The sequence below is a fragment of the Pleurodeles waltl genome, chromosome 7, assembly GCF_031143425.1.
Source record: "Pleurodeles waltl isolate 20211129_DDA chromosome 7, aPleWal1.hap1.20221129, whole genome shotgun sequence".
NCBI classification, from domain to species: Eukaryota; Metazoa; Chordata; class Amphibia; order Caudata; family Salamandridae; genus Pleurodeles; species Pleurodeles waltl.
Genome location: NC_090446.1, coordinates 678,641,907 through 678,658,452, shown reverse-complemented (window position 1 = coordinate 678,658,452; position 16,546 = coordinate 678,641,907). Strand labels below are relative to the sequence as shown.

At 43.2% G+C, this 16,546-nt stretch overlaps 1 protein-coding gene across 1 annotated transcript in view; it reads right to left on the bottom strand.

Moving 5' to 3' along the window:
• Positions 1 to 1,793: 1,793 nt before the first annotated feature.
• The window catches only part of PRELID2 (PRELI domain containing 2), a 176,802-nt gene continuing 162,049 nt past the window's right edge, over positions 1,794 to 16,546 (bottom strand). The window contains exon 6 of the mRNA XM_069244690.1: positions 1,794 to 6,422. Coding sequence (XP_069100791.1) covers positions 6,366 to 6,422 — 57 coding nt within the window. The 3' untranslated portion in view covers positions 1,794 to 6,365. The remainder of the gene's footprint in view (positions 6,423 to 16,546) is intronic.

The following is a 16,546-nucleotide window of genomic DNA, read 5'->3' as shown; positions in this document are numbered from 1 at the left end:
AACTCAGCCTGAAAAGTTGGGCTGGGGTCTTTTCTCACTGGCGAAATGAAATGCTGCAGTTCCACGTGGTGGTTCTTTAAAGAAGCATCACCTCTCCTAGCATCTTTGGGAGGAGTTAGCACACTAGAGAAGTCTTGCAACCGTTTTCCACCACTCTGTAGCACTGTTTGAGTAAATTATAAACCAGCCTTTCTACTGGATTCACGGTATGCATTCATTATCACAACATGACTTTCATCAGTACACACTTGGTCAATCTCCTCATACTTAGTAGTGTTTTTCACATAGTGAATTCATTATGATAAGTTCAGATCAGTACATTATCTTTTTTCCGGTTCTTGCTTGTAGTGTTGATTCCTTTTTAGCAGGGTAAGGCTCAGTAATAAATTATACACAAAATGTATCGGCTCAGGATTAGGACACGGGGGTGAACAAGAATTTGGTTACCTAACAAAACACAAACACATTTGAAAGCAATTATGTGTTCGTGATCTCAGATTAAAATATTTGTTGGGGATTAATGCACTGCCTTGCGTTTGTTTCAAAGCTTTCAGAAACCTAGATACAACCATTATGGTCAAAAGCAGAACATCATGTGGTGAAAGCTATATAATTTCATATGCTTCAACAATGAAATACAGCTGTAATGCTGTCACGAAGCCCATCAAGGAAAAGCACCAGGAAAAAAAGATCCGGATGATAAAATTAATTTAAGGTTCTAAAACAGGTTGCCAGAACCCACAACCAAAGCAGAGAACGAAATAAAGAAATGGAACATATCCAAACAAAACAGTAACAGAGGACCCCAGACTGCTAGACAACAGAAAGCGGGGTTCTCTCATCTGTGTGTTGCCGGCTGGTAGGGGATTTTCCAGGATAATCTGAACATTAAATAGGAATGCATTGTTTTGAGAGATTACAGCAGGAAATCAAAAAGGGTCAAATGAGTGCCAAGCAATTTCAGTGGGCAATTTGCAAAAGGGAAATGGACAGATACATACAAGCAGTCACATTCTGAGGAAGAGAAACACAAACAGGTTACAAAATGGTACAACTGCAAAGGAGACAAAATCAGAACTCAATTTCAGTGGGAGTTTGAGCCAGGCACAGAAAAGTAATCAAAAATCGTACCAAACTGACTACTTCCTAGTCAGCATTCACCCTTGTTGGAGCCACACTTTCCATGACAGACACTGCACGCTGTGGTAGCCAGTGCTTGGTGACCCGACTGTCTCTCTAGTCAGCATCTCCCTAATACCACAATGATGCAGAAGGACAGCTGTCTTTGGTGATAGATAACCGGGCACTATAGTGTCCATGGCCCATAACGTGGTTGTGTAAATGCTAATGAGTGACAAAGGGAAGAGGAGATGCAAAGTATAAATGTGGAAGTGAGAGGTGTGAAATATCAACTGTATAACAAAGGCAAACAGACAGCTTTCCCACCTGCACCTTACATTCAGATTTGTAAAGAGTTATTTTCCATTCAACACATTTATTTTCTCTCCATTTCAGACTTGTTGGCCCGCCACACTAAGCCAACCATGTGCACTTATGTTAATGTGTCAGTTGCTTATGCTGAGTTTCCAAGCTGGAAGGTGGCTTCTTTGTGTTTGAAAGTGCTTAAAAACTCATTTGATCTTTCACCAACTCGACCCAACAATGCTAAAAACCTGCACACTAAGCTCACCAACTCAAAGACTTATCTGTGTTCTGATACAAAGCGGAGGTCTCTCCCTGCGTAGGAGAATTTAGGACAAAATTATAGAAACCAAAATGATAAATAAAAAGGGTTTTGAGAAAAGAGATTTATTATGTCCTTGCTTGGGAGGAAATACTGTGAAAAGTTACAAAAATTACAGAAAGAAGAAAAATCTTAAATTGGCATTTGCATGGCACTTCATATCCCTGATGAGGTCTGCAAACAATACACAAATAATCAACACGTGTTGTAATTCCCATTGTATAATTGGACCCCATTTCATAGCACTTGAATGGAATATACCTGAGAGTTTTTAAAACTGAGACAGACTCTCTCTTAGAGCAGGGACAGGCAAGGGAAGTGTACAAAGAACCATGCAGCATAAAGAGAGGAGGGGAACATTTGAAATGGTTCTGTCAATTCCTGACCTGATAAAAATAAAAAAGCAAACGCTTGCATAGAGTTGAAACTTCAGGGTAGATTCAGCTATGAATTGAAAATGCAGTGGTCGTGTCTTCTCTGGATTGTTCAGGTGACACCACATTGCTTCTGATGTGATGAGTATCGATAAACAAATACTCGAACTCTAGAGGTTGTTCTTAAGAAGGTTGTACAAACCAAAACATTACCAATATTCTGTTGTTCACAAGCATAGGCACGTTAAGGCCAACGTGAATTAAATAGGATAGTAATTTCAACAGTATTAAAAGAGCGTGACTAAAAATGTTCGAGGAAGCAGTAGTCATTCAATGTTCTTTCACCCTTTTGACCAGGTAGGCTATTCGGACCAGAACCAACAATTCTCCCAATCTATAATTGACCAATAATTGTAGGGCAACCACTTCCACCATTTAAAATGCAGCCAGTCCATAACCTCTGACCTTTAGTATATCAGGACTTGCCGATTAGCCCCTGTCTGTTTAGAGGAATATTCTGAATAGACATCACTCACAGTCGATTACTCGATTCCTGAGCAAGGAAACATTATCAAAGTTGGATTCTTTTTTTCTTGAGAAAAGAAAGGGTACTAGTGAAGCCCATGACAGCGTGAGTAATGCAGTTTGTGATACACAAAATAATACTGAAAACGTGAGCACAGATAAATCATTGGGTACTTCTCTAGAACACTAACCAATTCTGGGATATTTTCTGTGAAGAAACAAATAAACAGCCCATAAGGTAAGAAAACTGGTCTACCGAGTAAGCACCCAAGGTTTCTTACTTCTGCATGAGTGGTTTTGTAATTCATTGCAGAGGAGAACCTGCTTTCGGTAGCATCAAGCTATGTGATGGCAACACACTTGATTCAGCGAAGTCAGTTGTTATGAAGGAGGACAAAACCAAGAAAGCACATAATTGGAGGTATGGAAACTGTAGAAAGTCAGGGTGGCTACTAATAGTCACCCTCATTGGCGAACCAATATATTCTAATTGTTCATCTACTTAAAGGACACCCATGGAGTTTCACTTCGAATATAGCATTCCAAAGCTACCTCATCCCTTTCCAACCTCCCGTTTGTGTACATGAACTTAAGACAAAGGACTTAGAGAAGAGACAGCAAATGAGTGGCCATTATGCATTGTGACATGCTGGGCTGTGACTGCTTGGAGGCAGCACAGTGACTAAGGGATTGATTTAGAGCATGGGTACTCGCAAACATTTTCCCAGGGGCCAAAAATTTTGGTCTGTGATGTGCCTGGGGGCTGCATTGATGACAGGGCAGTGGCGGTCGGGTGGGGTGGCTGGGGGATTGGTGGCAAGGTAGGTGTAGGAGAAGCAAATTATATACATCTAGTGGCTGAAATAAACAATGGGAAACCAGAAAACCTGGAACTAATCCCGGCTTACCCACTTTTTCAAATTGTGTGATACTAGACAATTGTTTAGTCTCACTTTCCCGCCTTTTTCTGCATTATCACATTTAATATGGCCTCGAAATACATGATTCATGGTGTGCTGCACAAAACCTGCTTCTATGGTTGATTTATTAAAGTGTAATGTTTTTCATGTGTGATAGGAACCCAGGGCACCCATAAATTGTACATACCAAGTGACTTGCCTCTTTAATTTACTATTGGTGATGTTCTCAGGGCTAGGGAAATAATTAATGTTTCCAAATTTATGTTTGAAAACTATCACTTTTAAATGGATACATCTCAATGCACTGATAAAATAAATTGTACTAAGGCAAAAAGGTTCTGCATGTTAACTAAATACACTTTTTTAATTTTGAAGAGGCTGTCTTAGTTTTACATTTGTGTTGCAAGATGTCTTTAAAAATGAAGGCGTTTCTAAAGTTAAGTGCAGGAGTCCCTACTTCCTTTCTTTAAGACCAATTGAGCTTGAAATAAATGATTATGCGTGTATTTCATATTTTTATTGTTAGTGCAGAGTCGAGCAAACACCTACCCAGTGCTCCTGTTGCTCGAAGGGCCGCATGTAAAGGTCAGAGGGGCCGCATGAGGCCCGCGGCCGTACTAGGAGTATCAGTGATTTAGAGTTTAGCAGATAAACATGACGGATATCCTGTTTTCGTTATTACAGAACAATTAGGATTTAATTCAATTGTAATAAGGCAAACCGGACATCGGTCATGTCTGTGATGGAGTTCCCATCTGCCAAATATTAAAAAAGGCCCAAATTACACATGCAGGCCCTCATTACAATTAGCCAAGTATTTGGATCTGGTGATACTGCAAGGGGAAATATTGACTTTGCAGGTTTTGTTTTTTCTCAGCGTGATGTGACCTCTCGTTCAGAATTCTGCAGTACAGACAGGTGAAGACAATGCTGTCCATCAGATTTTTTCCCTCCATTCCGAGGTATACAAGTCAGAATCTTGTTTTTTTCTCCTAGGCAACTTTTACCAGGTAATTCCTGGCAAAATTTGTGAGAGGAAAAAGGCATGTTAGTGTAAACTTTGTACTAGGAATTCTGATTTGAGTGCAAACACCCGTTTGTACCCAAATTGGAATTACCTGCCTAATTGCAACAATGGCCAGTGCAATGTGAATTCAAGAGACACAGGCTACAAAAGAAAAAGGCCTGCAGTGCTTGACTGACCAATTGCTCGACTAGAAGCATAACAACCAGAGTAAAACTCCAAATATCATTAAAAGAAGGTTCGAATGTCATGCAATTTGTATGCTGATTAGACATTAGTGGATCCCTCATTAGCCAATTTCCTCAATATCAGAAAAGTTGCACAATGAAAGACCCTATGCCAACCACCTTAGTAGTCCTCCGTCCACCTCAAAAGTCCATCCTTGGGTGTGTTGCTTATCCTTTCACTTCAGGTGTCGTCTAATGATTGCATGCAGTTTCTGCACAGTGAAAAGCCCCGGAAGTAGCATTATCGGCCTTGTCCTGCAGTATGTTAAGGTGTCAACAGCTGAAGTGTTCTGGAAACGTAAAATGGTCATTAAATGCCACACTCTTGGACGTCAAAACACTGAATGAAATAAAAGGCACTGCCGCCGTGAAAAATCACGTTTGAAGCTTTTAACATATGGATTTTGCAATCGGCAGAACGTCAGGTCATCACTAGACAAAAGGAAGCTACATGAGAGATCAGTAGTAATAAAAATACTATTTTTAACAGACCGCCATGTCAGTGGTGAACACCACACACTGGTCATGCAATCAGCTATGATGTAATATTACTTGGTCCTTTTTGCAAAAAAATGTTTGTGCACACCACCATTCAAACGTACACTACAAGTGAAAGCAGTGCAGGGAACATTTTCATCACTGGCTTCCAAGTATAGAAAAAACTACGTTTGAAATCAATGCTCCTATGACATTATCGTTCAGCTAATATTTTGAGTAGGGCATACTTTCAATTTTAGTCAGCAAAATAAGTTTCAAGGTGAGGTCCGAGTTCTGTACAGTCAAAAGCTTTACTTCTAAATGCTGAAAGTACAATAACATTTTTAAATTAATTTGTTTTTACCTCATTTTTAAGAAATTCCCCCCTCTGTTTTTAAAGTAAAAATAACATGATTACTAGAAGCCTTAATAATCACAAGCCGGGGAGCATCACACAAAGCTGTACATAGGACAGTGCCCTACATGACACGTCCAAGTGAACATGGAAATGGGCGGGCTCAGGTCCAGTGTGTACTGCACTGTAAAGTAGACCAACAGGACCTGTATGGATGCAATGACTGGGTCAAGAACAATAATGGCATGGCTCGGTGACTTAAAATTCAACTGCGTCTGCAGTCAAAGGCAGCATGGATTGCAAGACTAAACTGTGGCTGGCTTATGTCAAAGGGGATCCAATCACCAGGCAAGATGGACGCTCAGTTCAAAAACCGGGAAATTATTCAATATATCCTCTCAACTTTGGCAGAATCATAGCTCATATCAATATGGTGGATAGACATTTCAGCTTCCATTAGCTATGGAATTTCCTGGCTTTTGCTCCTTCCAAAAAGCAGCTCATGAGCGATTTCAGGCACTGGTCAAAACTACATCTCTGAAGGAAGTTTTCTAGTAGGAAGATCTTCTCTGTGGATCCAACCAGTCCTGAAAAGGTGACACAGTAGAAAAATTCACAGATGGTCTCTCTCATTGCAAGCTTCCTGCTAGAACAATCAAGGCTTTCTCCAAATTCTTGATTATCCAGATTGCTTCTGAGTCTTCCAGCAGAATTGATTATTAGGAGAATGGGCAGCCGCACCGCTCTTGAAGTATCGTTTCCATTATTCGAACACTCTGGAAAAAGAATGTTTTATGGAGAATGAAACAAACAAACAGGTTAAGAGTAAGAAACAGTTTAAGATGGTAAGAATATAATTAAAGGTTTGATTGTGAAGTAAGCACACTGAGACTGGAGCATAGATTGCCATCTGATTTTACACATATCACTTGGAATGTCAATGTGATGCAAAAGTGCAGAGCCTTCAGTGAGATTAAAGATGGCGTTTGAATAGAACATACGATGGAAATTGGGCAAGAATGTGTGGAATTGGCTAGAGCCTTAGTAGGGCAGCACCTGTATTGCTTGAAAAAAAGCAGCAACGACAAACCACCGTTGTACTAAGCTGCAGTAACACTTTGCAGAAATCATCAAAGACAGTGTTGTCAAGGCAGTGACAGGGAAAAGGGTCGACATGAATAGGGTAGCCAAGGAGCTTCGGTACTGGAAGGAATGGGGAAAATGACAGGCAAGGGGGGAAATGACACGCAAGTGGGTAAATCAGTAGGGGGTAGGAGATGTAACACTGCCAAGAGCTTAGGAAATGAGGATTTGCAATGCAATGGGTCTTGCATTTGCTTGAATTAGAGCTATTAGCGCTGTAAATTTCTAACTGGACGTTTCTTGACACATAAACTGAATATGAAAAGTAAAACAGTTGACATAAGCGAACCAGTTCAAAGCGCCATGGCCGCCATGACCATGAGCATGAAAAAGAGACACCAAAAAAAAAAAAAAAGTTTGCTCGCAATCAAACATATCGGCAATCGTGTGATTATCCATGTAACAGGGGCAGTCTGCAAGTCGGTAACAAAACCGCCCAAAGGAGGGACAAATCTAAAGCATTTACCAATGATAGCAAAGGATTTTTGAAAGACAAGCCCATGAACGAGTGAAAGTGATGGGCGTGCAGTGGGCGTGCTTAAAAGCCCACAACACTTACAACAGGTCAAAGCGCTTGCGCACTCAACCTACAAAATGTATGCGATTAGTTATTTAATGCATGGGGGCCCGATGGGGAGGAGGAATTGGAGGGTTCGGTGGAAGGAAGATTCACAGGGCTCGTCTCTCTGCTTCCCATGCGGCTGTAAAATATCAGGATTCACAATTAATCAAACGTAGCATGACACAGGCAGACAGTTGAAGTGCCACATTGAACTGACCCCAAACCTTATTCAAAGGCTACCATTTAGCGGCTACATTGAAAAAAGAACCTTGCAAATGTACACGAAATTCATTTTTCCACATATGCTTGCAGTGTACATTGTTGATTTTGTACCTGCTTTTCTCCCTTGCTGTTCCCCTTCCCTGTTTTTCCAATACCCATACAGCCCCTAAAATGCAGTACATTGAGTAAACTGCAACCAACAAAAGAAAGAGGGCGAAAGGGCAGGTACTCGTCATTACCAAGTACCTTTTCAGAAGGGAACTGAAAAATCAAAGACTGATCAATATAATCTTTTCTGCTAAAGGTTCAAACACTTAAAGAAATCCCCAGGAGATCAGGCTTAAAGGGGCTTAATTTACACTACTTACTGCGCAACGATGCGCTCGAAATAAAGAACAAACATTGCCTTCCCATTAAGCTGTCCACCTATACAGAGGCAGCTTAAAAGCTTTTTCCCGAGATTGATGGTAACAGCAGAACACTATGATTTCTGCATGAGAACTATTATGATTTTCTCTTTTAGGACAATAACGTTTCTTCTTGCAGTTATAGGGGCAGTTTTTTTTTTTTTTAACAATCTATCGGAATCATAAGTCTTTTACGTATAACCCTCTTCACCTCCCTCGTGGATACTGTAGGAAAAAAACACGTCTTGGTGTAGTTGATAACTGACCCTGCTGTAAGTGCTGGATACAAGAATAATCCTGGTCATAACGTTATGGGCTGAGGAGTAACACAGGGCCCTGCATGCCCTGTCGTGCAAGGGCACCTGGTCCTGGAGTGGGCCCCAACCATCTGCCACATTCAAACTGAGAGCCATTATGAGTCATTCTCTTCAAGCGCTGCTAGGACCCCTTTCTAAAAAGCAACAACCACCCCACAACCCCAGACCCTATGTACAAAGTCTTCACGTGTGGAAATGTGGCAACGCAGGAACCCACCAGCTCTATTTTCCACAATTTCTGTTGGGTGAGGTCATTAAAATGGAAGTACTTTAGTTGGACGTTCCTAAAAAGATTTGCGAGGACAAATTCCTGGTGAAGCACATTCTTCCCTTCAATCATCTTCAGACAGCGAACCTAGACATCTCTCCCTCCCCTCACGCAGGAGAAGAAAAGTGTCAGGACAGTTATTCACTAATGTTGTATAGATTTGCAAGACTTTAAGCGCCTGGAGCTCTTCTGTCAGGAGTTTCTAACAGGTGGCTTCTAACAGGCTAAATTCATGGAGTTCTTCACGTCCCCTAATCTGAGGCCATAGGGCATGGTGCAAATGTAAGTATTTGAATAAGTGGAAGCAATATAGTTCAAATTCTTTTAGTAGTGCCACACAGGACTTCATTACCGTCGCGGCAATGACATCACCCAGTTTGGAGATGTCTATGGTGTCACACTGTTGGAACGCTCAAGGTTCCGCCACCTGCTGGAGCCAATCTCCAGCCCATAAAGGTGCTTCTTTGGTATGTTTATGTTTCCACCCCAGGGCCTTGGTTAAATTACGCCATGTCTGAGGACCACTCTAGTAGCAGGTGGAAGAGAAGCAGAAGACATCCCTCCATAAAGGAGATGCAGCAGCTGTGTCTCCTGCATGGTTCATTTCTTTGATGCATAAGCTTGGACCCCCATATCATACCACCACTCATTTATTTTTATCAATTGTTCCACCTTGTACTATGAGGTGGTATCAGTTGATGTAATGCCCTGAGGCAGCACTATTCTAAGTGCAATATTCTAAAAGAATCCTTCTACACAGCATAATGATCCCTCTAGAGAGCAACACACAATTTGTCTGTGGAGGGGGGCTGTGTAGGGTTTTGTAGCATCAGTCAACTCTGGTTGTGATGAGAAAAAACATACTTTGCAGTTTTTTTTCAACCTGACGGTGTATAAGAGCATGGTTTTGAAAATCGACGTGAACATCCCATAGCCAGACTGATGAGGTGTGGGAGCTCATGTCCAGTGATGCCAAGCGGAGAAAAAGAAGGCTCTGAAAATGCCATTAATTAACATTTTTGAGGATGTACATCAATTTTTTAAGTGGGGTAAGACTGTATTACAAAAGTAGCACCCTTTAGGGTTACACACTGAACCAGGAGGAAGGACAGAAATTGGCAATGCCATGACAACTGTCATTGCGGGTGATTCAACCTGGTGGGGTGAAGTGCGGATGAGAATGTCTGAGAATTTCAATGAGTTCAGAGGAAGGTTACTCTCACTAACTTAACCCCTAGCCGTCCTTTCCTTTTTGTTCACCCACAAGTTACCATCATCTTGATGTCAATGTAATGTACTAGAATACTCCTCCCCCACAGTTGAGTGTTTCTTTCATTGGGAAAATATCTGTGTTGCGTCTGATGGTTAGTTTTCCGGTTTATGGTTATTTATTTTGGTTCTATATATCGTTGCAGAGTAAAGACAGGTCTGGGGCTTCAGTCGTCTCCTTACATGCCAACATAATACACAGGACCAATGTCTACACACTGATTGGAAATGCCTAGTGTAGCAAAGGTACTAGTGAGATGAGAACTATTTTTATTCAAACCACCTGTCTGAACTGGACTGACTGACATCAACTGCACTGAGATAACAGGCCTGTTTTGAAATCACTAATTCTGACTCACCAGTGAGTTGGAGATCACCAAACAGATTAAGGAGGAGAAAACGTTTAATTTAAAGGGTGTAAATATTTAACTATTTAATGGTACACCAGTTGCACAGTACTGAACCTGTGATATCAGAGGGGTGCTAGCTTTTCTTATCCACACTCAAACTACACTGTTACGCAGCACTTCTTACACAATCTTACACCTTAATGCTTAAGTACAACACAGCCAGCAATTTAAAAAATGTGTATATGCACCTGGTTGACGTACTACTAACCTTCAGGGTCGCAGATCTCTCCAAAATACCTAAAACGCATCTTAGGGGAGCCATACAAAACAATGAAGATAAAAATGTAAGTACATGGCTCCTTTGGATTTCTATTTTACTACAAAATAGTTCTTACATTTAGCCGCTTAAGTGAAGATGTTCTAAAAGGAGCCTCTTCCCATTAACAGCCATATTGCATTGTGCGGACACATCAGGACAATTGTGGTGAGATCACTTATAGTGTTGTAAGAGATAAAGGGCCAGATGTAGCAAGCTTTTTGCATGGCGCAAACAGCGAATTTCGCTATTTGCGCCATGCATAAAGCACATCGCATTGCTCATTCCCATTTTGCGAGTCGGTAACCTGGTTACCGACTCGCAAAATGGGAATGCGACTCGCAAATAGGAAGGGGTGTTCCCCATCCTATTTGCGAATCGCATCGCAATGTAGAATTGCTTTGTGACTGCGAACGCGGTCGCAAAGCAATTCGCAGTTACCACCAGTGTCACACTGGTGGTAACCCATTCGCAAAAGGGAAGGGGTCCCCATGGGGCTCCTTCCCCTTTGTGAATGGCCCTGAAAACATTTTTTCAGAGCTGGCAGTGGTTCTACGGACCACTGCCTGCTCTGAAAAAATGAAACAAAAATGTTTCATTTTTTCGTTTGTATTGCAACTCGTTTTCCTTTAAGGAAAACGGGCTGCAATACAAAAAAAAAACTGCTTTATTTAAAAGCAGTCACAGGCATGGTGGTCTGCTGTCTCCAGCAGGTCACCATCCATGTGAGTGCTGCGAATCGGAAGGGGTCGCAAATTGCTACCCACCTCATTAATACTAATGAGGTGGGTCTTTGCGACCCCCTTGCGATTCGCAGATGGTGTCAGGGACACCATCCTGCATCCGGGTTTGCGACTCACAATTTGCGAGTCGCAAACTCGGACTTTGCTACATCTGGCCCAAAATTCTTACAAGAGCGGTGGCTCGGAATGCAGAAGTGAGGGTGCCTGATACAGGAGCAGGGATGTGGAATGGACAAGTGAGGGTGCAGGACGCCCCAGGTTTGAACGGTAACAATACTACATGGGATGCAGAAAGTATTTGGACACAGATTGCATACAACTGGAAATCGAGATCAGACATTCAACTTATCCATGCTGCAGTAACCGAAGGGGATCTGTACCAAGATGATGGCTGACATCGAAGTGTCTCTTAACGAAAGCGAAGTACAGTTCAATTGCTGTGATTCCAGGGCAAGTCCCTTAAACCAGCATTCTCCCTGTGCCTCAGATCCCTTAGTTGGAAAAAAAAAATCTGAGTGCTTTGAAAGCACGAGATGGCAGTAACAAACACAATATTTACAATATAAGATTCGCATTTTATAGACAATATCAATAACGCCATACTTGTCAAGAGGAAAACGGTGGGTAGAATCATTGTCTGGTCTGGGGACTAAGGCCTGCCCAAAAGATTTTAAAATCACACATTTGGTATCCATATTGCTGAAGGCATTTTGGCCCAGGTATAGAAAGCTTTTTACAGGTTGAAAACCCACCATTTCCCTAAATTAAGGGTTTTGCGACTGGTAAAATCATTTTTCTGATGGCTAAACCCACTTAGCGATTCAGAAAAGTTTTTAGGAATGTTTACCAATTTTAAATTTTGAAGGGGCGGGTCTGAGCCATCCATTCCAAATTGCAAACAGACTTAGGCCGGTTCACAAAATAAACACCAAACTTATAGTAGCGGGTACTTGAGGAGGGATAGCTGCTAGTGGTGCTGCTACTAGCTTGCAGGGAGAGGGGAATTTCCACACCTCAGAAGCACTTTGTCAGCCTGAACGTCGTCCGCACAGCAGTAGCAGGCTCCACTGACATGCTGCCTAAAGCTTGGCAGCAAACAGGTGATAAAACTGACTGGCTTCAGGTACAAAAATAAGGTCTATGTTTATCCATGCCACATACAGTACTGCTTATCAGCTATTAACCACGGACGCGAGCAGAATGGATTAAATCTGTGCAGTGAAAAGTTATATCTGGGCCTAAAATAGCAAATTGTTACCTTTAAAACTGTGGCTGCCCAATTACGTAAGTGTACACAACTATGTTACCAAAACAACGGATGATGAACGTTCCTTTTACATGTTTGAAAACTGACATGGATCTGTGGTTTCCCAGAAGTAAAAACGGGCTGCAAAACGGATGGGTGCGTGCCTGTACCCCAGTAAAGCAGCTACATCCCTCCTTAAGCCCGTGAAGTCCAGTGCGTTCTCTGCAAGGAGGAACCAGTCCTTCACATCGGCCTTTCTAGGCTGTAATTCAAGCCTAGCGAGGATAGGCTTGCATATGTACATCCAGACATGTATTGGTTCCGAAGCACAAGCGACACCAGATCCATTTTGCTTCTGCGAGTCACAGCATTTGAACGACTGCGCCCAACAAACAAAACAGAGTTTAGATTCCAATTGGCTGCAGCACAGGAAGCGCACGGACAGCTGCTCTGGTCCTCCTGCTGTCTGACACCGTCGGCTTATTCATCATGTAGGCGTCGGGTGGCACACTACATTCAGTGAAGTAAAGCAAACGGATGCAATAAGGAGTGCTTCAACAAATTCACAAGATATTTTGTACTCCTAGTTCCACATTTTTGTTCCATGTTTATACAGCTAGCCTTACTGAGTCATCATTCGTTTGACTTCCCCCGTTTAAAGTGGGGTAATATGTCTATGCCTAGGGTCTTGACAAAGGGCAGGCCATTCTCTATCTTGGTAGTGGTGGGTAAACAAAAAGTCGCTAGGATTTTTATAGTTTTGGTTGTACATGGTCAAATACAGTAAACCGCACCATTTTCACGACTGGAAATTTTATGTATGCATCTATTATGATCAACAGGTATTTTCAAGTTTGGGAGATTCCCCAAACCATTGCTAATTACTTGCCATGGTTCTCTCCACCCCTACTCGGTGATCATGGGGGTGGGTTCAGGGTCCCCATGGCTTGGCACCATCTACATTAACCTACTACCTGGTCCACCAGGGTGTCCATTCATGAGAACCAGACCTGCTCCATAACCATGGTTTTAGTCTTTGCTACACTTTGTAGTCTTTGGTGTGCCAGATTAATCAAACAATGTTGGAGTGACTATGGGACTGCAATGTGATCACCTCAGAAAAAGTTGCCATCTTCTGAGGCACCGAGTTCAATGTGACAGTGTCCAAAGGTGCATCTGGGTTAGTTCATCTTTACCATAGTTTCTAAGAGGAACGACATACCGAAGTTGACACCATTGCCTCTTTGGCTGCTGACAATCGCTCAGGGCTTGCCACCAGATTTATATTTTCATCTGCATCAATGACGTGTAGTTCTTAGCAGTGTGTTGTTGCATGTGTGTTGTGACAGACAGTCCACTGTGTTACTGCATCCAGACATATATAACAGCCAGAATTGGTATTTTTTACGTGTAGTTTCCATTTTGCAATGCAGGAAGGTAGGTAGGGTGCTATGCTAGGAAAATGAATGAGATGGGTTTGTGGTCAGTACCACCTTGAAGTGGTGTCCATACACTTACAAATGGAAATGGCTGCAGCCCAATTTGATGGCCAAAGGCTTTTTTCAATTTGAAAATGCCACTGGTTCCATTCCTTTGAGGGTCCCGCTGGTGAAACAATGGGTTTACAGTCATACCCTCCTTAACATTAAAGCATACAATAAGAACATTCTGACATCGATGAACAGTATACATTGACAGTAACCCCTGTTCCCCGCTTTGCATCACATCCCACCCCCTGTTGTGACAGAGGGCGACCCCTGTCATGACTACAAATAAAGAAAGTGTCTAACAGCTCAGTTGTTGTCCACGCCTTACGCTCCAAATAGATAATGCGTAGCGGCCCGCCCTCAGCTGCATAATGGATTTAGGCAGTCAATGACAGATTACATATTAACAAACACATGCACTCACCGCCCCTTATCGATATCACAGTGGGTAGTGAGGGTGCAGCAGATTCCCCAACCTGAACCAGGAGGCCTTCCAGCGCATGATTAAGTAGTATTCCTCCCGCCATGCAACTCTAGCCTCATCCGCCAAGTAGGTCTGGAAGGGACCCCAGATACCCCGGGGGTGACTGCAACTGGGAAGAAGCTCACCATATGCTAACGACTGCAGATTGCAATACGTCATGTCCCATATTCACTCCCCCAACTTTGGCAAAGGCCCAGTGTCCCAGCGCATAGCACCTGTCTTTTTGCCAATAGGAGCCCTAAGGCCACCAAACGCCTAGTTGCAAGTGGTAGCTGCTTATCATAACCAAGCAATGTCAGCACAGGGCCACGCTCCATCAATTCGTCGACAATTGAACTCAATTCTCTGAAAACCGCTTGTCAAAAATTCTGTACGCCTGGGCACCCTCATGCCAAGTGCAGAAATCCATCTGCATCCTCTGAACATCTAAAACACATAGCATTATCTCGGAGGCCATACTTGTGTAATCTAGACGGAGCGCAATATACCTGGTTGAGATATTTGAAATGTATGAGTCTATGCCTTCTATTGAGGGAAAAAGTTTTAGTTACTGAACAACAATATGCCCACTGCTTATCGTCTATTATGGCACCGAAGTCCCTTTGCCAGGCTAGCCGAGCCCTGGACACATCAGACCTACGCGCTTCCTGCGTCAAGGTATACAGCCTTGATATGACGTGACCAGATGTGGAGTGCTGCAGCAGCAACATAAGGGATGGGAGGAGGCCCAAGCAGATCGTCCCCAATAGTTCCCACACCCTGGCACTTGCTCTGTAATAATAGAACCTAAGCAGATGTGCAATATATTAATCCTGTTATGCCGCACCTCCTCCCAACTCCGGTAGTGGCCTTCCTCAAACATGTCTCCCCATGGTAATAATACCTAAATCCCTTAACACTTAATAGCACCTTGCTCCTGCGTCAGCGGGAACCAGGCACACCAAGCCAGAGGCACGACCGGTGAGTACAGCAAGGAGTCCGCCTGCCTCTCCAATAGTCTCTGCAAGGCAAATTACGTATTGTTCAGCAAATCCAATGTCCCATACCGCCGCTTCGGACGATCAAACAGGAACTGAGGCAATTTGGTTGGGACTGCCATCCCACGCTCCAGCCAGACATGTGGTGGATCCAAGGGACCGTTTACCCAGTAATGCGCGAACTGTGACTGCACAACCTGGTAATACGCCTCCAGATCAGGCGCACCAGGATCCCCCCCCCCCCCAACCCCCCCAATATCATACGGGAGAGTCAAAGTTTGCCACCCTGCTCTAGGCTGTTTACCCGCTCATGCTAACCTACATTGGAGAGCTTATAGTATAGCAAAGATGGCGCAGGTAAGGATAATCAATATAATCAGAAACAGGAACCGCAGCAGCACCACCATTTTCATGATTGCCACTCTCCCGGCGAGCGACAGAGGCAGGTTTGATCCAGTGGTCAACTGCTTCAGACAGGCACTGCACCGCTGTACCATAATTATCCTGCAGCGCTATGGTCGGATCAGAGTGAATTTTGATCCCCAAATAGCGAATGGAATCCTCCGTCCACTGCAGCAGGTACTCCAGCAGCACCGGCCCAGTACTGGTAGTAAGAAGAAACACCACTGACTTATCCCAGTTTACACAGAGTCCAGCGGGGCTTCCAAACAGTACCACTTCCCGCAACACTGGTGTCGAGTTACTTTCTGGATTCCCAGTGTAGAGCAAGGCGTCATCTGCATATGCAGACACTATAAGTGTGTAATACGGAAATCGTAACCCTCTAGGCGAATGATACTCTCTCAGTGTACAAGCCAGCGACTCAGCAGGCAAAGCATACAATAGGGAATACAGGAGGGCATCCCTGCCTCGTTCCTCTCTCTGTGGAGATAGGGGGGAGTCACTATAACGTTCAGTCGAAGCTGAGTCACCGGCCGAGTATATAGAACTCTGACCAATTGCAAACACATATCTCCTACTCCCACACGCCGCAAAACTGCCGGCATGAAGCCCCATTCCACAGAGTCAAATGCCTTTTCGATGTCCAAAATGACTGCAACCGCTCTTACCCCTTGGTTTATATGCTGCATTAGACCGAAGAGAGTTCA